The 23,045-nt window shown below is 41.4% G+C and overlaps 1 protein-coding gene across 4 annotated transcripts in view; it reads left to right on the forward strand.

Moving 5' to 3' along the window:
- POU6F2 (POU class 6 homeobox 2) overlaps positions 1-23,045 on the forward strand; it is a 473,172-nt gene that overhangs the window by 334,879 nt on the left and 115,248 nt on the right. For all 4 annotated transcript variants that reach the window (XM_037730523.1, XM_017506155.2, XM_037730520.1 and 1 more), the window contains one exon: positions 9,227-9,588. In XM_037730523.1, the coding sequence (XP_037586451.1) occupies positions 9,227-9,588 (362 nt within the window). The remainder of the gene's footprint in view (positions 1-9,226; positions 9,589-23,045) is intronic.

Raw genomic sequence — 23,045 nt, forward strand, 5'->3', positions numbered from 1 at the left:
ATTTCCCTGGTAAGTAGCACACCACATTTTATTGCACAACTGGTTCACGTTGTTTGTTTCTCTTATTGTTTCTTATAAAACCATGCATTTTTTTCTTATGCTGTTTATTTTGCCAGAAATTTCTTATTGCCCTTCCTTTTGAAATTATTATTATTATAAAAAGAAATGTGTATCTTCTTTAGGAAGTGGCTAGCATCTTTTCACTTCTTACCTTTTCTACAGCACTGAATCCATCAGTTTTTCTCCTGGAAGCTCAATGACTTCTTGTTCTAATTTGGAACAGCTGCTTCATATCTGGATTGTGAATTTCCCAGACAGCTTTGATTTTTCCTGAATTTTTTTGTGTTTTTTTCACATTCTCAGATTCTTCTAAAATTTCAGAAATTTTTTCCTGACTATGGAATCCTCCTTTTTTCTGCAGATATTTACCCTTACAGCCTCTGCCCTTATGCTCTACTGTGGCCTGGCTGCTGCCTAGAACTGCTGGACAGCTGTCACTGGGGCTCCCTTGTGTTGCTCCCTTGGGTGACTTAAATACTGTTTCCTGGGTACTTTGTCTTCCTCTTTCTTAGCTCATAGCCTTATTTTGCTGAAGTACCTATTCAACTATGTAAGAAAAGGTATGTAAGGATAAAGATAAGATGTCTAAGTCTTTATAAGTTCCAAAATGAGCCTTCCTCTCCTCTGGCCCTGGCCAGACGGTTGAGCTGGCAATAGAATTCTTGGTGGGAGATCATTTTCCCTCACAACTTTCAAGGCATTGTTCCTCTAATTTGGGCTATATAGTTTTGCTAATGAGAGACATGATAGCAATTTGATATATGTTTCTTTATAGGTAGGCTTTCATTTTCTCTCCAAAATCTTTTGGATTTTAAAAGATCTTTATATTTGGTGTCCTGGGGTTTCATGGGGGAATTGTCTAAGTGTGAGTCTTTATTTCATCTTGGTTGGCATTCAGTAGACATCTGGAAGGCCTGGGAAAAGCAATGGAGAGCTCAGTGTTTTGGGGTGAGATTGTGGCTGACTGGCTTTTTTAGGGTAAGTGAGAGGAGAAGCACTTTACTTTGGGGGCCCACATCCCCATCAGAATGTTTTCTCAATTTCTTTCTCTTGCTTTTTTGAGATTTTAGGCCTAGGTGGGGCCATTCTGCAGGGGGAGATAGTGGAGAAGTCAACTGTTCCATAAAGAGACCTCGGCAAGCACCCTCTGGGAACTCTTGGGGGACTTGCCACCTCTGAGTCCTTAGCTCCAGCCTCCGATACTTTGCTGGGCAGATGCAGCTCCCCTGGGGTAGTCCCGCACAGCTTCTTCATTCTACTTTACAGGGGGCACTCATCCTTCACTTTTCATCTTCCCTATTTAATGAGGCATCTAAAAGCTAATGTTATGTCTTAGACTTAACCTGTCCTAAAACATTCCAGTATAGTGTGCCCTAAAATGTCAACAAAGGCAGTAGTGGGAGGTGAGTTGCCCTAATTTCCAAAACAAATGGCACTAAAGAATATTGGGTGATTTCCAGCTGTCTATTCCTTTTCTGTCCAACCAGTGATTCTGTTTCAATTTGTTTTTCCAGTGGCAGAACAATTTGTTTAAAAGAAATAGTCTCAGTATTGGGAAGCTGCATTTGCAAGGTGATCTTGTTGGAAGTCAAGGGAAAAGTCCCCCCCTCCCCACTTGCTGCAGCTCCCTGTAGGGCTGCTAGGAGCCTGAAGGGTAATGGCACCCAATCCCCTGGGATCTTCAGAATGCAGATTTTGCCCTACTCTCTGGAATCTAATTTCCTGACAAGCTCCCCTGGTGATTCTGGTCCACCATTTGAGATAGGCTGCTACAGTTGGCAGAAACAATCAACCTAGGAAAGAAGCTGGCTGGGTAGGTGTCCTTAAGCATGCTTGTAATCCCAGCACTTTGGGAGACTGAGGAGGGTGGATCACAAGGTCAGGAGTTTGAGACCAGCCTGACCAACATGATGAAACCCCGTCCCTACTAAAAATATAAAAATTAGCTAGGTGTGGTAGCGCACACCTGTAATCCCAGCTACTCAGGAGGCTGAAGCAGGAGAATCAGTTGAGCCCAAGAGGTGGAAGTTGCAGTGAGCCGAGATCATGCCACTGCACTCCAGCCTGGGTGACAGAACAAGACTCTGTCAAAAAAAATCATAATAATAAGAGAGAGAGAGAAGAAAAGGAAAGGAAAAAAGAAGAAAGAAAGAAGCTTGGGTGGCTAAGACAATACAAGGAAATGTATAGGGATATTTTCATTGGAAGAGTTTACCTCTTTATTTTTCCCTGATATCTCAAGAGACACTTGGTTCTCCACCTTTAATGCAAAACAAGCAAAAAGACGATTAAGGACATGTGTAGCAATACTTCTGAAGCTGACAACACTGACCATATGCAAGATGGTCACACATCATAATCTCTGAGGCAGAACTGACTTTGCTTGTTTCTGACATTGTTGCCAAGAATAAAAGCAGAGTTCTGGGTACATATGAACATAAAGATGGAAATAATAGACACTGAGGACTCCAAAAGGGGGAGGATTGGAGGTGGATGACAGTTGCTTCTTCCTTTTCTTGTACAATGTTCAATATTTGAGGAATGGGTATGCTAGAAACCAAATTACCACTATTATATACAATCTACTCACGTAACAGACATGCATATGTACTTCCTGAATCTAAAATTTGAAAGATTAAGAAATAATAATAATAAAGACAGACCTCCCAGCAAGTTTTCACCTCCTACACTTTTTCAAAGTTCCCAGTCCCCAGCCATCTACCTTTTTCCATTGACTGCAAACTTGTGTCTGCAGGTGCCGGCTAGGGATGCCCTTACTGAGGACACCAGAAATGGTTTCTGATTTGCATCCTTGGTTCAGCTCCCTGAGATATGCTTACCTAAGGGATATGTGTGTATGTTCCATTTACTAACTCAGATTCCTCCTTTTGGGTTGCTCAAAATTCATTTTTTTTCTTCTTCTGGAGATCTTAGTGGGGAGCAAAAGTACACAATAAATGAAGAGTTGGGGAGGCAAGGGCTACATCAGGGAACACAGTTTTTTCCATGGGCCCAGTGATTCTTTACAACTGGGGATAATCTGGGAATTGCTGCCCCCAGTTAGGGACAAATCCATCTGGAGAACTCTTAGATGCCACCCCAGGGATACTCTAGAAACAACATGTCACAGAGTTCTGTGGACGAGGTAAGCTGATGCCTACTTACTTTCCTTAACTGGCACTAAGCCTGAGCACAGTGCTGCTGCTGCCCTATGTCTAAACATGGAGGAAGCATTTTCCTTTTTTTTTTTTTTTTTTTTTTTTGAGACGGAGTTTCACTCATGTTACCCAGGCTGGAGTGCAACGGCGCCATCTCGGCTCACTGCAACCTCTGCCTCCTGGGTTCAGGCAATTCTCCTGCCTCAGCCTCCTGAGTAGCTGGGATTACAGGCACGCACCACCATGCCCAGCTAATTTTTTGTATTTTTAGTAGAGATGGAGTTTCACCATGTTGACCAGGATGATCCCAATTTCTTGACCTCGTGATCCACCCGCCTTGGCCTCCCAAAGTGCTGGGATTACAGGCTTGAGCCACCGCGCCCGGCCGGAGGAAGCATTTTCTTGCCATCAACGCAAACTCGTGGCATGAATAACGTGTACCATGGCACTTCTCCACCTCCCTTCCATTCATACCTCTCACCTCCCTTCCTGCAACCACCACACTGCCCCCAGCTGTGTGACTCAAATTAGCACCTTTTTCTTCAAAACGCACATTTACATTTCTCATCAGCAGGTTTTAAACAAACGATTTGCCTGCAGTAGGACTGATGTACAATCGTAAACTTTCTCAAGAGCTGAATGAGCAAGACCCTTCCATTTAGGCTCAGTAATGAGATACCTGAGCCACCTCTTCCCACAAGCACAGCCATGGAGGGCATCTTCTGGCAGGCGAGCGATCATCTTTGCTCAAACCCTCAGGAGAAAATTGGTTGCTCCATCAATACAAGTAATTCTATCATGGTAAGAGGTTTTAGGAAGTATCCATGATATTCACTGGCTATGTAAGCTTGGGAATTTCACTTAACCTTTCTGAGACTGAGTTCTGTATGTATAACATGGCAATAACATCATCTATCCATACAGTTGTCTTGAAAAGCTAATTCATCATATTAAATGAAGGTATCTTCAAACTATGAAGCACTGTCTTACTTTTAACCCAAATTTCCTTGGCTATTCTCTGCCTGCGCAGTGTCCAGCTTCCATGTCTTCCCCAGCATCTCTCGAAGCCACTGGTGTGGTGTCTTGTGTACACTTAAAAATGAGTCAACAGTTCCTTTTGATAGTAACCCCAGCTCTCTGCCCTGACAAACCCGTGTCTCTCCAGTGGGCACAGTGTGTTTCTCCCTGTGCTGGCATCCTGCCCAAGGCTCTCCTATGGCTCCACCAGGACAAACCTTAGTGGTGGCTGCCCTGACCCCTCAGGACCAAAAAGCCATGAAGAGCAGAGGAGAATTATGCTCTGCCTTGTGGCTTCCCGAGGCAATGTAGCTTGGTCCCCAGTGTGTGAACACAGAGAAACAGCTTTCTTCTTACGGTAAGATACATGTAACATATAACATGCCATTTTAACTATTTACCACTTTATTAAATTTTCTATTTTAACTATTAACTAAGTGTACGATTCAGTGGCACTAAATATATTCTCAATGTTGTTGAACCATTTCCACTGTCTAGTTTCAGTACTATTTCTTCACCTTAAAAGGAAACTCACATCATTGGCAGCTCCTCCCCATCCCTTCCATCCTCAGACCCTGGCATCCACTCCTCTGCCTTCTGTCTCCATGGATTTGCTTATTCTGGATATTTCATATACATGGAATGTGGCCAAGGCTTGGCTTCTTTCACTTAGCATCGTATTTTCAAGGTTACTCTTTTTGTTTTTCCTTGGTGTTCCTTCTCTCCCTAGGACCAGGCTTGCACCAGGGGGCTGGGATGAGGGTGGGTTTGGATGAGCATTACTACAAGGCTTCTTTCCAGGATTTCTGATCACTTTCAGTGATAAGCCCTGCTGATTCCTTCCTCCTTAGCATGGGTTTTCTGCCCTTTGTGAAGATATCCGGATGACGCTACTCCAGCTCCCAGACATACCCAGAGGTGTGTGAACAGCAATGAGTGAAGGCTGTGCTTCTTCCTAAAAGGCTCTTTCACCCAATCCACCAGTTTGCCAGCCATACCCACATATGCCTGAGCCTGAGAAGTCCAAGTAAATGCTGAAGTGGGGGTGCCAACTAGAGTGATTATAATAGCATGATGTTATATATATTGGCATAAAGTAGGTTAAGATGTTGCAGAAATGCTACTTCCTTTAACGTTTGAGCACCGTTTTGCTTTCTGTACCTTGCTAAGTATAGGACACATTTGTATTTTTCCAGAATCTTTCACATACTTGCTTTTCAAGTGCTTTTGACTTTTCTTGTGTAAATCCCATTTGATATAATTCTGATACCTCTGATGATGTGGCTCTGTTTATGGGTAGGGGTTTACTGAGGAAACTTTTAACAAAGATTCAATATGAGAAATTGTTTCCAATTTACCGTTAATATATAGAAACTGAACAAATAGAGAAATGCAGGATTCTTTGCTACTCCTTTGTCATATCAAATTATTTATTTGGGGACGTTTCAAGACACTGGCTTTGCCATAACATCCTTCTCTCTAGGAAATTCAGTCTGATGAAATTTTGTTTGTGTTTGTTTTTCAAAATTTTAAAGTTTCAAATTTTCAGAATGTATTTCTGTGCATTCCCTTTCCTTTCATAGCTGCTGTTTCTGTAAATTTTACATTTAACATTGACCTATGTTGTGTATAGTAACAAGACAGAGAGGAACCCACCATAAAACGGCATAAATACCAGGGAAGAAAATAAAGTCTTTAACCTTCCGTGCTTAGGGTCAGAATTTTACCCCAACAAACATCGTTATATCTGCAAACTTTCTTTGTAGTTCAAATATGAATACATCCTTGAACTTCCTAACTTTATTCATTTTCTCACTCCTCTATGTCCGTACTCACTATGCTTTATGCAATGAGCCATTTCGAGGCACCATATTTTCACACTTTTTAACTCTCATTTTCACGTTAGTGTGTAAGTGGCTTTGGTGTTTTTTAGACCCAAGTTACATTCATAGATTCCCCCCTGCTTTTCTTTGCATCTGGTACAAACCTGAACATATTTTATTCGCTGTCATTTTTTGCTTGCAGATGTCAAATTAGTTTGTGTAACTCTAAGGGGTTTTGCTTAGGTTTATGCCTTTCCAGTCAAGCTGCTGTTATGGAAAACAAATATTCAAGCAATGTGAACTTATGGACATAGAAGAGGGAAGACACGTTCGAGACCATGGCTCATTAGTAGGTTAGGGTCTGCTGCACCTACTTGTCTGCCAATAACTATCTGCCAATATTCCCAGACTTTCCTGTTTCTAAATGCTGATTTAGATAAATGCTTTTCTAACCAAAATGAAACAGTATGGTATTCAAGTCAACCATGGAAACAAGCATTGACATACGTTCCCCCACCTGAAAGACATCAGGATAGGCTTGATTTGAATCAGGCAGGAGGCCAGACGCAATCAGGCCCCTGAAGTCTGGAACTCCACCAGAAGAAGAGACCAGTCCCCCACTGCCCCAGGATCCTCCAGACTGCAGAAGATCTGGGGAGGTCAGAATTGAACAGGGCTCCCAGATATTTGATAAAATGTGAGATAGGAGAAAGGGGGAAATGGGAAAAGCAGGCCTTTCTCTAAAAGGTCCAATAAACAGGATGACGCCGGGGTACTTTCCAGGCCTCCCTCATGCCATCTCTATCTCTACCATCCTATCATAAGCCCCAGATCACCCTGGCTTTACATGCAAGGCAGGCCACACGCTGGGCTGCTTGCACAGACCTAGAACAGTTCAATGGCCCAGTAAGGACTTGCTATCCCAACTGGACTATCTTGGAAGCCCTTCATGGTACATGAGATCACAGAATTGGTATTTGATACCCCTTGGGTTGGTCGCATTGTCATTTCACCAATATAGCTACACTTTCCTTCAAGCAAACCTGATTTATATGTTTAAAATCTCACTTACACCAAAGATTGAGAGGATGTATCTTCCCACCATGTTCACAAGATAGGCTCTCCACCTACTCTAGGGTTTAAAGGCATTCAAAACTCCCTAGACCCTCAGTTCCAGGCAATCCATTCTCCACATTGTCCCTCAGAAACATCAATCAAGCCACACTGCTCATCTGGGTGTATCTCCAGCCAGGAACATCCTCTCTTCCTGCGCCTCACTCTCCTGATCCCTCTTTGTCCACACTCCCATCTGCCAGGAATGCTACCTTAGTCTCTGCAGCCCACAGAGGCCCACCTCTTCTGACTCTCCCAGCCCTTTTGGTTAGTTTTACACTGTTGATCGTTCAGTCAATTAACACATATGTCTCAAGCATCTACCATTAGCAGCATTCTGCAATGGGTACCTCCAAACCTGATTATTTCCTATAAGTTAATCTTATTTCTCCAAATAGTTTGTAAGCTCTGTGAATAAAGGACGATGTCTCCTTTTTAAATCTTACATATTACTTGGCATGTGATCAGTGCCCAAACTGGCATTCCATAAATTTTAAAAACGGTTCTTAACTTCACAAAAATTCTCACTGGCTGATTTTTTTTTTTTTGGAGAAAATTCTTCAGGTCCCCTCAATATATGGTTCAATGTACGCATATTTTTCAGAACGTATTTGTTGTGTGAAGGCAGGTATACCATAAGTCACTTTACAGAACCAGAAGATTTTTTTTTTAAGACAGAGTCTTGCTCTGTCACCCAGGCTGGAGTGCAGTGGCGCTATCTCAGCTCACTGCAACATTGGCCTCCCGGGTTCAAGAGATTCTCCAGCCTCAGCCTCCCGAGTACCGGGATTACAGACGTGTGCCACCATGCTCAGATAATTTTTGTATTTTTAGTAGAGACAAGTTCACCATGTTGGCCAGTGTGGTCTTGAACTCCTGACCTCAGGTGTTCTGCCTGCCTTGGCCTCCCAAAATGCTGAGATTACAGGCAGTTGATTTTTTTTAATGAGCATTTTTAAAAATAGGGACTAGTTTGATGTTGCAAATGGCAGTTATGACCTTTGGAAATCTTGACTAATTCTAAGTAGGAGAGGCAGGAAAACATCACAACCAAGGCCTGTGGGTTTGGTATTGATCCTTATATATTTATTTGGCCATGGGCTTGTTAGACCGCTTTTAGACTGAGATTTAGGCAAAGAAGAAAGTGAACTTGGTTTTTAATCATAATTTTCTCTAGATCATTCTTAGGTCAAATGAACCAGCTTCCTGCTGCAGAAATTGTTCAGTGCTACATGGGCATGTGAGAACAAATTTTGCGTGCTCAGTGCTAAGGCAGCTTCTCCCACCGACTCTACCTTTCTCTCAACAAGATCTTAAAAGATGATTTCTTCCCCACAGTCCTTAGATGCACTCAAGTCCTGTCCTTGAGTGCTGATGTTTAATCACCACCCTGGTTTACAGTCACCTGGTATCAGCCTTCTGGTTTGGGGATTCTGCCCTTTTAATCAGCAGGCAAAAAAATCAGACTCAGGCTTTTGACCCTGCAAAATGGAGAAGCATGTACTATTTTTGAATTAAAAAAAAAATAGAAATTTGACACTAAGACGCCTAAGCAAATGGGTGGAGATCTGAAGTAGCAAGTGAAAATGGTACCATTAATGATACTGATGATGGATGAAAAGGCAATTGCAAACAATTTGGTGTTTTGCACTTAACTCCAGTCAAGCACTTACCAAAAGAATTAAACTAGTTGAACTTCAACAGTCTAAATGAAATCTTGAAAGCATGAGTGTATTTCCTAAGCAGCATGGAAAGGAAGAGAGAGAGAAAGTAGTTAAACACATCTCCATTCCCGGCATACACCCTTGGCTTGCATTGTTTACCACCTTTTAAAGTAATGCCTGATGTGTTATATGCTGGTCCTCCCAAAATTCTAAACTTTCCCCAGAAGTGACCTTACTTCTCCCGGTGCCCACAACCCTCTTAAATACCAAAGAGCTTCACAGGGAGAGGATTAGAATTTTATAAAGCTGACCCTTCTCCGCTTGCGCTGGACAGGCTGTCAAAACACTTTGTCATGTTATCTCACTCCGTATTCGCTTTCTCTCCTTGTAGCTACCTCATCCCTGAACTCCCAGCTCCAGCAGCTCCAGCTCCAGCTCCAGCAGCAGCAGCAGCCTCCACCGTCAACCAACCAGCACCCTCAGCCAGCCCTGCAGGCACCCTCACAGTCCCAGCAGCAGCCACCGCCGCAGCCCACCCCACCCCAGCAGCCACCACCCGCCTCCCAGCAACCACCAGCTCCTACATCTCAGCTGCAACAGGCACCTCAGCCCCAGCAGCAGCAACCCCACTCCCATCCCCAGAACCAGAACCAACCATCTCCAACCCAGCAGAGCTCCAGCCCGCCGCAGAAACCCAGTCAGTCTCCAGGACATGGCCTGCCTTCACCGCTCACTCCACCCAATCCTCTACAGGTAGGCTCTCCCTGCTCCCCATCCACCCCCAGGAGCACCAAAGACCTTTCCACGGGGTAGTGCCATTCCCAAAGGCAGAGGGCCAGCAAAACTTAGCATCCAGTTCTGCAGTGTCTAATTCAAATTGATCTCTTAGACATAGGGAAGAGGAAGCAACTAGCAGGCAACTGGGGATGCATGTAAACGAAACAAATAGAAGCCCATTTCAGTTGCCCTCCAAAGGATAAATGTTATCTGTTTCCTTCTGTGAGAGGCCGGCACTATAAGTGCACTTGGAGCCTGTAATAATTCCATTTTATGATACTTTTTGAAGGCAGCAAAGATAGCATCCAATTAAAATTATTACTAGCACGGTTTTGTAGCCCCGTGGAGAACTGCATCCACTGTCCATGAGGCATGGTGGTTATTTCTCTATATTATGAATACAACAGTGTCTCACCTTAAGTACTTTGTGCTCTCTTGTTTCTATTTTTCTAAAGACCCTCTGGGGTTAGGAGGGCAAAGAAATTTAGCCCCAGTCTTATGTCCCAGATTCCAACCATTACTCCACAGACTAACAAGTACTCTAAATTCATGCCAAGAGTCTCAACAAATATGCATCTTTATAAAAGAATAAAACTTCTATAGGTTTACTTTATTACTGCGAGGCTGAGGGCATCATAAATAGATATTTCAGGCTAATCATGAGACCTCATCTGTAACCTACCTATTGAGAAGGAATGGATAGGTGTATTCAGGAATACATATACATATATATATGTATATATAATACATACACACATATATGTATATATATACATATACACACACATAAATATTTATACACATATATATAAAAAACTTTAAACTTCAGAAAACAATGTTTAACTTAGGTGCCTTTCAAATAAATTAGCTTCAAAACATAATGACTGTTATGATGACATATCAGATCCAGACATTAATAACTCAGCCAAGCCATCCATTCTTTGACTTGCACAATGACATTTTTCCCTGTGAGATTTCAGATGACTTCATGTATTTGTAGTACTATGACAAAGTCCAACAGAGTGAGCAGCCTATGCACCTGTTTCAAATGCCATCTCATCCCCCTGCCATAGTGGTGGGTATGAACCTCAGTCAGGCAAACTCTCCCCAGCCTGAGGATGACAGTAGCGATGCTCTCCTTGGCTCCTAAGTGGAAAAGTATACAAAATAAAGACAGGTTGGTACATGGACAGAAAGGCAGGAGGATGAGAGACTTGGTATTTTAGAACCTAGCTTGTTGTCCCATAGTTTTGTCTCTTTCAATATGGATTCTCAGTGGGGCTCAAAGCATTCCTAGAAATGAACACATTTGGGAGAGATGAGTCATGTTTTTCTGGGCACTTGGGCCAGGGCTACTTTCAATTTGAACATTTTCATGAGTGGATTTTCCAGATGTATTTATATGAATCTTACGATGGTGAGACAACATAACACCTTTGACATAGTACTGAAATGAACATGAGCCAAAAATGTCTTCATTGTCTGCTTAACAGCTACAGAGAGAGCAGGTGTCATCAAATTTACAAAATGCATGATTACAGCAACTTTAATATTGGTCCCATTTGGGATTCAACCTTATTATTCAAAAAAATGGATGTAATACTTTTTAAGAACACTTATATTAGATGTACCTATATACCATCTAATTAATCTATCCCAGGATCCAAAATACAAAAAAATTACCAAAGAAAAAAATTGCCCTTCCTTGAGGAATGAAATTACTTAGCTGTGTCCCTGGTTGTCCCATATAGTCCAGTATTCCTTCCTATTAGGTGAAAGTTTTGAGCTCTGTGACATCAGCCTTCCCTGAACACTGTCGGAGTTTTGTAAATCTCTATCGACCATTCCAGCCCTGTTGAATGACTGTTGATGGGACTTTAGATGAAGCGACCACTCAGCCTCATGGAAATAAACTTAGAATTTCCAAAAGTTCTCCTAACAGTTTCTCGTGGAAATCTCAGGGCTGTTTGTTTTGTTTTTGCAATAAATGAAGGCTCAGAGCCACATTTCCTTCTTTGCAATGCTGAGAGAATATTCTAATTTTTCATTGTTGAAGTTTTAACTTACAAACTTAATAAATATGTTTAGCATACATTTAAATATACAGGAGCTATTACTCTAACTTCTGTGGATCTAACAGATGACCACCAAATGAGTGACTTTGTACACATTTTAAAACATTACTGAGCAGATACAGAACTAATTTTGAATAAATCTGTGTCAGAAGGCATAAAAGGACTTTTTTCCTTTACTACAGGCATGTATAAAGGAAATAGAGAATTTTGTGATTGAAAAAAATTTTCATACTAGCTGCAGGCTTTTTCAGTTTGTGGAACACGGAATGTTTGAACTTTTTAAAATGAAACTGTTTAAAAGGAATTGCAAAGATATTTAATTGCAAAGATATTTAACTACCAAAAGTAATGATCTTTATAAAGTGTTTTTGTTTGAAGATTATTAAGGGAATAAAGATCAACTGAATTCATATATGACAGCCTAAACTTCATTTTACGATTCTTTATTTTCATGTGGGCTTTTTTACATTATCAAAAATCTGCTAGATTTATATTAGTTTAGAACTATGCCATGTAGATTATCAGGGAAAGCCAGTCAATCAGGTTTTTTGCTTTAGAAACAAAACTTTGGAGGACAACAATTATTTCTAAAACTGTGCCGATGCTGCCTTGTCTTCAGAAAAAAATAAATGTAAGTAGGTTGTGTGGTATATTTGGGTGAGGTCATTTCTTGAGATAAAAAAAAAAAAATTAATGACTGGGAACGGTAGCTCACACCTGTAATCTCAGCACTTTGGGAAAGGCAGGTGGATCACAAGGTCAGGAGTTCGAGACCAGGCTGACCAACATGGTGAAACCCCGTCTCTACTAAAAATACAAGTTAGCCGAACATGGTGGAGCATGCCTATAATCCCAGCTACTCAGGAGGCTGAGGCAGGAGAATCACTTGAACCCAGGAGGCGGAGGTTGCAGTGAGCCAAGATCACACCACTGAACTCCAGCCTGGGTGACATAGTGAAACTCTGTCTCAAAAAAAAAAAAAAAAAAAAAAAAAAAAAAAAAAAAAAAAAAAAAAAAAAAAAAGATTAATAGTGTTGGTGGGTAGTAACACTCTAAACAAAAATTCTCCAAATACCTCTTATCTGGCTTTCCTGTAAATTTGCAATATAATTTTATTTCACTCTTTTACTCAATTCCATGAAATGGATTACATTTACAAAACCAAGTTGTTTTAAGACACATAGGAATCTAAAGTATTATCCCTTCAGAGAAGCCCAGGTAGGGGGATCACTTTGTTTATTAATTTTGATCACTCAGCATTATAGGAGGTCTGGTGGTCTAAAGCACACTCTAGAAGCTGGCCCCTGGAGGTCCGTCTATGGATTCTCCATTGAGACTCAAACCCACCCACCCATGGCTTCATTCTTGCCCAGGAAGCTTGAGGAGAGAAGTTCTAAACAGGAAATGCAAGGACAGAAGTCTTCAGGGTCTGGCAATCCCTGTAAATAAGTAAAGTAGCCTTGGTTGTAAAACTCAAAATCAAATTTATAATAACAGTGTATGGAACAAACAAGATGCACTGTGAGCTGAATTTAGTCCTTGGGTTCCAGGATGGATAGCAGTCCATCCTCCCTATTTTTGCTCAAACCCACGGTCCACAGGCCGTGCCTGAATCTAAAACTAGAAGTATAGACTGTGTTTGATAGAAGCAGATCAGAAACATAAATGAAAGCAATTATTGGGTGCAAAAGACATGATCTAGGTAGAAAAAAACAGTTTCAATATGTAATTTTAATCTGGAGAGATACCCCATAAGCATAAGAATGGTGAAATAAAACCCTCATTTCTATGAACTTTGAAAAGAATTTTCTTGAAAAGAAAACTCCTTGGGAGTTTTTATTTATACTGGTAACATTTCAGACATCTTATAAAATCCCTGTTGTGCACATATTCCCTCTTGAGTGGTCTGGAGATTTCTTGGGCATGGTTGGAGCCCAGGCATGGTATAGGTGGAAGAGGGTAAGGGCTTGAGTCCCCTTCTAGTTCTGAACCTGCCTGTAACTAACTCACAACTTTGGATAGGTCACTTTAGCTCTCTGGACTTCATTTCCCTCATCTGTGTGGTCTAAAGTCTTTTTCAGGCCTATGAGTCTAAATCTTAATGTTAGTAGGCCTCTGGAATTTTATTGGCTATTGAAAACTCGATAGTCCTGAAGATTCTCTGAGTATCCTTCAAGGTCAGGTTAATTTCTTCCTACTCAGCTGGGTGGCAGAGTGAAAAGACGGCGGAGGACAAACGTAACTGGGATAATGGTAGCAGAAGCAGATTTTATCTTAGCCAGAGAGTCCAAATTAAAGTCAAGTTTTTATCCTCAGAGAGCCACTGCTATAAGCACTGGTCCCAGATTGCTTTTCCACACCTATACATTGGAGAAGCTTAAGAAGCCAAATGCGGCATTTAACCTTGGCCTCCTGTGTACCATCTTGCATGGCAGGACGTAGGATAATCTTTTCCTTTTCTTGTTCTATTGCACATTTTAATAAATAGCAGAGGGAGAGAGAGATCAGTAGGAATTGGAGAGTGAAAGCTATCTGTGCTTGCATGAGGAATGAGGGGCACCGTCACTTCCTTGGAGTTGAAGTCGCCTGAGAGTGTAAAATGTATTCTCAGCCATGTGCATTTGCTAATGGAAAGGTCTAGTTACCACTCAGGCACAGCAGAGTAAAACTGCATCTGAATCCCACCTCTGGTGTGCCATGGGCATCGCCTTCTGGTCTTCCCATTTGAGATATTTTCTCACTGGCAAACTTAGTACTAAGTTCTAAAGTGTATATATGATGGGAGAGGGTGGTATATTATCACTTTTAAAATAAAGAGCCCAAAGCCTCGAGAAGGAGCTAGACCTATAGGACTTTCCATTTCTCTAAAGCAATACCCTATAGAAAACACCAGTGTTCTAGGCCAAATCCCCTTCTCCCAGCAATTAGTCTTAATGAGTTTACCACAATATTTCTCAAGGCTCTGTGGGACTATGTTTTTTCATCTATAAAAGGGAGGAGGAAAAATTAAATGTAGAACTCCTTCAGTTCCATTGGCGTTTTATGTTACAAACGCCTAAAACTGGGTAGAATTGGGTGACTATGTGGGTATATTCATACAACTCCTTTGTGTGGCCACTTTAAATACAGAACTCAGACATCTCTGCACCTACACGGGACTAAATCACTATGCAGAGTTCTCCTAGCCAAGACTGAGACAATGGTGAGGCTTGGAAGCACTCATCTCAGATGCAGAATTTAAGGGTGTACTCAAAAATTCAGATAATGTTTGAATGAAATATTTTCAAAAATCAAAATGAATGCCAAAAATCTATGAAAAAAAAACACATTTAAAGGTTTAAATGCAGGATTGGTAACTATATTGAGCCATACTGGAGTCAGAGACAAAAGAAAAAACTCAGTCATATGGATATTTGGTTGATCATGAATCTTTGACACTCATTTTTATTTTCAAAATATTGTATTAACATCTTATTCATCTTGATTACTATGTTTCTGGACACACCTTTAAATTCAGCGCCTGAAATGAATGCGTCATCTCACCCTCATCCCTCTCAGCTTTGCTAGTGGCTGTGTAGATGATTTAGTTAGCAAACATCCTCCAAAGTCAATGACATTCTGTCCATTGTAAATTTTGGCCAGGTCTTTGATCTCACTTTCTAGTTGAACTTGAACATTGCACCAAATTTTGCACAGTAGAAAAACAAATGCATGTTGAATAACAAATTGGGGCAAGGAAGGGGCTAGAAATCCATCTTCACCATTGTACAGATCTAGTAAAGCAATCATTTTTGATTGAATTGAAATGTTATGACAATCAACTCTTTTGGCTGACGTTTTTCACTGAACTAATTTATGATTTTATGAAATTAAGTTTAGTGGGAATAATAGAAGTATCATTATGTAGACAACATTCTCCCAGAGCAATCCAAGTTCTGAGGACCTTTGGAAAGCTGGAAGAGTCCACATGGGGTAGGCATGGAAAAGAAAATCTAAGCTCAGAGAGTTATCATGAAAATTAAATATAACATACTGATGAGAATGCTTTGTATGCTATAAATTTGTTAAGCAAATGTTGATTAGCCTAAAGATATAAAAGTGTATGAATTTATTTCTGTTTATACTACCTTCCAGAAAATTGAGAGCTTCATTCATGATTCACTCATTCAGTGAGAGGTCGGGTGGGAAATGAGAATCCCTTTACCCAACCGTATTAAGTACCAAATAAAATAAACAAAACATATTTACCCATATACTCTGCAAGGGACAATTTTTCCCTTTATGAAAGAAAGAAAATCTCCTTAAAAAAATCCTCAGTTCAACATTACTGACATTTCAAAGAATTTATTACAAGCATTTGAGATCCAGGAGGAACAACAAAGTTTATATTGCTTTGAGAGTGGCAGGGGAAAAATTAGTTTACCAGGAATCTACTTACATACTGCAGTGCTGCTTTGTCATTGTCTAGATTTACCATTCCTGGGTATTGCTCCGTAGATTAGTCAAATCATGTAGAAAGGGGTTTAACAAAGCAGAAAGCGTGTTCACACCACTGGCTATGGAAACTCACATCAAGTAGCAATAGATGATAAGGGTGCCAGACTCAAAGGCGGGCGGGAAGATTCTTGCAGCATTTGAACATGGCAAGTGATCACTTCTCAAAGAAAACAAAAACACTCTGATCCTGACAGTGGGGGTAGGTAGATCCATGGTCTGTCTGCAGTGAGCTCAGCAAAGAGCCTACAGCCACATACACTGTCCAGTTCCTTCACTGTTGGATGGCGGTTGATAAACTAATCCCAAAGTCTAGCTCAGAATGCTTCTGAAACAGTTTTGCTTTCATATGCATAGATGCAGGGTCTATTGACAATTTGAGATGCCCAAAATGTGCTGGCTGGTACTTTGCTCTGAACAAGAAACCCTTGGCCAGTATTTATGTGAACTTAATATAATATGCTAGTGCTTTTATGATCACAAGTTATTCCTCATCTTGTAGCCTCAATTCATTCCCCAAAAGTTTGGGGTAAATTTTCCACTGGTTTTTAAATTCACTTCCAAAGCGTAGACGTGCAAGCGAATATTCTTCAGGTTGTAAAGAAAGCACTTCTATCACAATGTGTAAATATTTATTGAGCATTTGTGCTGTGCATTGTCCTGGGGAGAGTTTGCAGAACAGACAAGATGGTGCCTTAGAGAAAGTGTGGTCTTTAGAAGCAGATGGACCTGGGTTTGAATGCTCGCCCTGCTGGACATTTGAGTCAAGTCAGCATATCCGTCTGAGCCTCAGTTTCCTCACCGGTTGGAGAGTTGGTGTGGGGATTAAATGCAATGGCTTATGTGAGAGCATCTAATGTAGTTCCTGATAGATAGCAGGCACTCAAAAACTGTTGGTATCCTGCCTGCCTTTTTTCCATCCTTGACTATAGATATTGTAACCTGCTGGGGAATATGAGACAAACACATGAACTCAAAGTTGAACAAAAACAAATCATCACAGGAATATAAAAATGCATGTGCACACAATAAAAGAATGCCCTGCAAACTACACAAAAACCCACAGCTAGAATGAGGCTAATAATTGCATGTCAGTTTCACAGCATCATCTTGAGTCAGAGAGGTACTGGGAATTTCTGTGGAAGGGGGTGGGGAGCACACATAGCACAGGGAAAACCTACACTAAAGGGCATCTCAGAGCTGTGGAGCACCAAGGGGTTTAGAGCAGAAAGAAAGGACTATAGACATGCTGTCATGTAATGCTAATACTGCCTAACCATATAATCTTAAAGACTTCCAAGTTACACTCACAGAACTTCAGTTTTTCCATCAATATTATTATTACTATTATTATTACTGTTATTATTTGAGACAGAACCTCATTTTGTCACCCAGGCTGGAGTACAGTGGCACAAACAGAGCTGACTACAGGCTTGACGTCCCAGGCTCAAGCCATCTTCCCACTTCAGCTTCCCAAGTATCAGGGACTACAGGCATGTGCCACCACACCTGGCTAATTTTGTATTTTTTGAAGAAATGGGGTTTTGCCATGTTGCCCAGACTGGTCTCAAACACCTGGGCACAAGTGATCTGCCTGTCTTAGCCTCCCAAAGTCCTGGGATTACAGGTGTGAGCCACTGCGCCCAGCCCATCAATATTGTTATTAATAACCAAGAATTACTTTTTCTTTCTAAATTCCCAAAGTTGTGTTTTTTAGTATTTGAGTAAAGAAAATGAATCTTGATTATCTCACTTCTGCCGCTAACTAGATCACTAATTAGTGGCCATGGGCAAGCCACCTAATCTCTTTGGGACTCAGTTGCATCACTTATTACACAAAAAGTTTATATTAGATGATCTCTAAACCCTTTCTATCTCCACATTCTATTTATGAAATAAAACAAATAGCATGGTTTAAATTCTATAGAAAAAACGATATATGTACCACACTGTAACAGACATCACATATGCATACTCAAATACTCCTTATTCTATTTGGCGAATATTTGCCATCTGTTTTGAAATTTATGAAGGGCATTTTTATATACTTATTTTATGCATTGGCCCCATGAGTTCACAGTTCTAACTGGAATAACCATGATCCTTTAGTTATGTATCTTTTACTAAATTCTTTGATCTCTCTCTCTCTCCTCACCACAACGCAGAAGAGGCTAAAATCGCCTTCATCCCAACCCAAAGAAACTGAGTCTCAGAAAGTTCAAGCAAATTTCTCAACATCACTAACAAAGGCTGAATTGAGATTCCAGATCTAGTCTGTCTGATTTCAAAGTGTCTCTGTTTTACCACCTCTGCAATGTTCACTTTGGTTATTAGTGAAATATATATTCTTATTTCCTTATTGGCTGCCAGTGTTTTCCATGTCAGCATTTCTCAAATTCTCTTCCACAAAACACTGATCCAAAGAAATTTTATTGAAGACAGATTCCATGGTGGGTAGGAAGGTAGATAGATAGATGGGTAGATAGAAAGCTGAAACACGGTATGGTTCTGATAGTTGGCAATGAGGAAAATCACTTTATAAAATGCCTGGCTGGGTTGCTTCTCATGGCAGCTGAAGTCTTGGCAGTTGAAAGACCTTCTCTTTCAGATAGTCCTCCTTTCTTCCTTCCATTTCTTTACTGCCCGTTGTTTATCCTGCTCACCCAGCTGGACTCCTGCCTCCCTATGCCAGAGTATGAGAATCATGGCAAGGGTGCCCCTGCTGACCCATGGTACCGACAGAACTGGGAGAGTGTGCACCCTCTCCCCTCCTTACCTGCACCTCCTCATCTTTTGACTAAGGAATTTTCAATGGTCAGGAAATCCCCCAATCCCTGGGACCCTCATTCTCCACCCCTGCATTTTAAGAGGGTCTGGATTCCAAACAACAGGTCACATCAGTCTGAAATCTGTATGGTAAGCCAGGACTAAGTCGTCTAGGGCACCAGGCTGTCAAAACTCCACGTCTGTAGGGCATTGTCTTAGTTCCAAGGCTCCTATCCTGCTCTTTTTCTATTTCCTATTTTTAAAAATGGACTCTCAGAGTCACTGGTGTTTTCTTTCTCTCTCATCTTCCACTGTTCAGAACTAAATTGGGCATTCTGGCTGAAAACACCAGTCCTGTAAGTGCAGAGCCGAGGCACAGAAAGGCACCATGTTGAGACATGCAGGACAGAAGCCCCCATGGCCAAGGTTCAGGTGCCCCTTGGAGTGGCTGTCTCCTGGATAGGGCAATTCTGTGTCCTTGACCACTGGGTGGGGATGCCTTCGCAGCCACCGATGAATACAGTAGTGGAGGGGTGCCCTGTATTTGTATGCTGTCAGCTCTGTGCTCAGAACTAGTAGCTGTGTCTGAAGGCCCAGTTGGGCTCCTATCAAGGCAACCCTTCCAGCCTATTTTGTCTGAACCGTAGTTCGACAGGGCTCAGCTCAGCACTTCCACTTAGTTTTCTACACCAGGAGATATTTAACTGCCATAAAAAAGAAGTAAAGTTAGAGATTTCTTTTTTTTTTCTCAGCTGGACTCCATATCTTCCCAGAGACTAGCTGCTCTTTCCACACATGAATTCTCTGTCCTTGTATTGTGATGTTGTGACTATGGCATTTAAAGAGAACAAAGCAACATTTAGGGGTTTGGGGAGAAGATTTAAGAGAAATCCTCTCACTTCTCCCAAGGAAAGCTCTCTGGAAACTGATTGACTTGGAAACTTAGGTTTTTTTGTTTTTTTGTTTTTTTTAATCAGATAAAATATAAATAATCTTGAACTCCTGTCTAAGGTTCAAAAAAGGAATATTCCTTCGAGCAGTTACCACCTCCCATAGTCTGCACTCCATGGAAGGAATCTGGGCAATCTAAGACTAAAGCCAATTGGTCTTTGGGACCAACCTGAGGCAGAAAGTTATGAAAGGCAGAAAAGCAAAGATGGGGCATTTTCCAAGCTCCCTGCTTGCAATGATCACATTAAAGCCATTTTATGCATCTTCAAGGCACAACCTACATGTTATTTTCATTGCCAGTGAGCCTCTTAAGTGAAAAAGTGAATCTGCCTCTTGTTAGTCTTTTTTCATGGTGGGATTTTCCTCTTTCTAAAGAGATGCCATTTAAATTACTTGACTCCTGGTGTCATGGAGGCAGATAGCACTGTTGGAGGAAAGACTCTCATTTGCCCACCTCTCTGATCTTTCTTGTAGCTTAAGTCATTCTCATGGCTCCTAATCTAAATCTTCATTGATCATTGTTCATCCATCAGTGACTCTACTGGTTGACGTTGAGGTCGAGGACAAGCCCATTCTCTTTCTTTAGTAAATGTACCAGTTTTGTTGAAACCATTTCTACAAAATTGAAACACCAATGCAGAAATTAAAGTGGTCTGCGGCCACTAACTAAATTAGAGCTGCGATGGCTAATGGAATCCCTGTGAGAGGTCAGAAGGTCTCATGCTAACTTGTAGGCCCCAAATCACGTTGCTATAGAACTGTGAAGATCACACATACCTGTCTCCCCACTGTCTTTCATGCAGTAACCACAGTGCATTTGAGAGTGCCTGCCTCAGTGAGGGGAGGCAGCGGCTCCTACTACCATCACTTCACCCTTTTTCAAGAGCAAAACACAAGATAGGTGCAAAACAGTAGCAAAGTGATCCTCAAAATGTAAAGGCCATACACAGAGTCAGAATGTGGCTCTTTTTCCCTGATTTCAGATTTCATAGTAGTGGTTTGGAGAAATTCCTTAAACTCTCAAGGGGGCAGGGGTGCGGGAGGACTGTGTACAAAAAGACGTTCATAGCAAGCGTACTCCAGTCATGTTTCTTCTCAGAAATAGTCACTCCTGTTTGAATGGGGAATTTATAATAATTGGAAGTGGTGCCATCATTGCAAGACAATAGTTTCTTTTTTTTTTTCAATTTCCATTTTTATTTTAGATTCAGGGGGTACATGTGCAGGCTTGTTACAAAGGTATATCACAAGATGCTGAGGTTTGGGCTTCCATTTATTCCATCACCCAGATAGTGAACATGGTACCCAAAAAAGGAAATTTTGCAGCCCCTGCCCCTTCTTTCCCTCCCTCCTTTGGAAGTCCCTAGCATCTCTTATTCCCGTCTTTAATGTCCCTGTGTCCCCAAGATTTACCTTCCACCTGTAAGTGAGAACATGGAATACAAAAACAAGTTTTCTCGACAAAATGGAAGATAAGTCTTCAAAAACACCCACCCTTTCAAAGGTCTTGGCCTGACCTTGCATTTCCTGTAGGGAGGCAGGTGGACCCAGGAACCCAGGCACAACTGGACGCTTCCCCAATGTCTCCCTGCCCCAGATTGGATGGGCAGGTTCTGCTGATGGGCTTTGGGAAGAAATCTTTCATACTTTCATCTTCAAAGAACCAAAACCTATGAGAACTTGTACCAGTATCAGCCTAAGGATGCATACAGGAATGCATGGGTTGAAAACAAATTAGGAAAATAAACTCTTATGTCCTGCCAATCCCCACCCAATATGTGTACAGCTGTCTCCTTGCACTAAAGGGTTAGACTGTATGTATATGTGGACTACATATCCTCATAGTCATATGCAAATGTTTTCAATATTTGTGTGTATACATACTTGCGTTTGCTTAATATATTCATACGCATGGATTTATTTTAAATGCTTTCAAAATTTATTCAAAATCATCTAAGGGATTCTGTAAAGCATCCACTTATGGGGTGATCCATGTCGTTTGGGCAAATCAGTGGAATGGGGAAAGATGACATTGTCTGGGGCTTTTCTTCCTTTCCTTTCCTGCCTGGGACGTTTTGAGAGAATGACTAAGCAGTGCTGGAGATTATGAATTTGCTTAAGTGTGAATGGCTGATTGCGGAGCGGGAGGCCCGGCCCTCCCCGAAGGTGATGGACTGGGGCTGCAGGTCTTCACACTTGATGCCTGGATTTGACTCGGAAAGTCTGCCAAGTCTTTTACTCGGAAATTTATCTTAATTAGATCTGAAAGACCTGCCACAGCAGAATAGTCACACCGATTAAAATGAAAAACAGGAGAAATTACTGATCAAATTAATCATAATGTCGGGTTACAGCTGTAGGTCTGATGTAATTTGCCACTCCAGTGAGTTACATCGGCCCAGGCCTGGGAAAGGAAGCTGGCTTTACGCTGATCCGTAACACCCGCCCGCTGCAGGCGGGCCGGCAGGAGGCTGATTCCATTCATTTTCCTGGCTTGCTCTGACCTCCCTGCTGCAACTGGAAACAAATCAGGCACCAAACAAATGGGAGGTGGGGGGGACAGGGAGGGTAAACAAGAAATATTCTCTTTTCCAAGAGACTGTACTATTGTACTATTTCAAAATGGTGAGCTTTTTAATCTCGGCCCGGTGGGCTTGGGGCCCTGAGCTTGTTTGGCATTGTGCTTTTGTTTTTTCCATTTAACCTCCTTTTAGTTTTACGTGTGGTGACCTGACATTGATTAGATGCAGAGCGGGAATCAGAAGGTCAGAGGACAAAACCTTTAGCTCTGAGCAATGAGAAAAAAACCTTTAGAAAAATCTCCTTGCCAACATGGCTCTGCAACCAGGACATGGATTGAAATAATCGGAAGTGTCACAAGAGAAGAAGAAGAAACCTAGGCTGTGAGATCTGATTGTTCCAACATAGATATGGTCCTGGTATTCCAATATTTAAATAAACACCACCCTATACCATACCATGTGTTCAGGGTTGATGTGGACGGAGTATAGTGTTTTTTAAAGAAAACGCATCAGAGTCTAGATCCTTTTCATTGTATATCCTTGAATCTAACTGTAGTTAATTCTTACCTCCCCATTAGAGATTCAAAGAAGGAGACCCCAAAACATCCCAGTCTAGCCATTCCAT

This window comes from Cebus imitator, unplaced genomic scaffold (assembly GCF_001604975.1).
Source record: "Cebus imitator isolate Cc_AM_T3 unplaced genomic scaffold, Cebus_imitator-1.0 Scaffold349, whole genome shotgun sequence".
In the NCBI taxonomy this organism is placed as follows: domain Eukaryota; kingdom Metazoa; phylum Chordata; class Mammalia; order Primates; family Cebidae; genus Cebus; species Cebus imitator.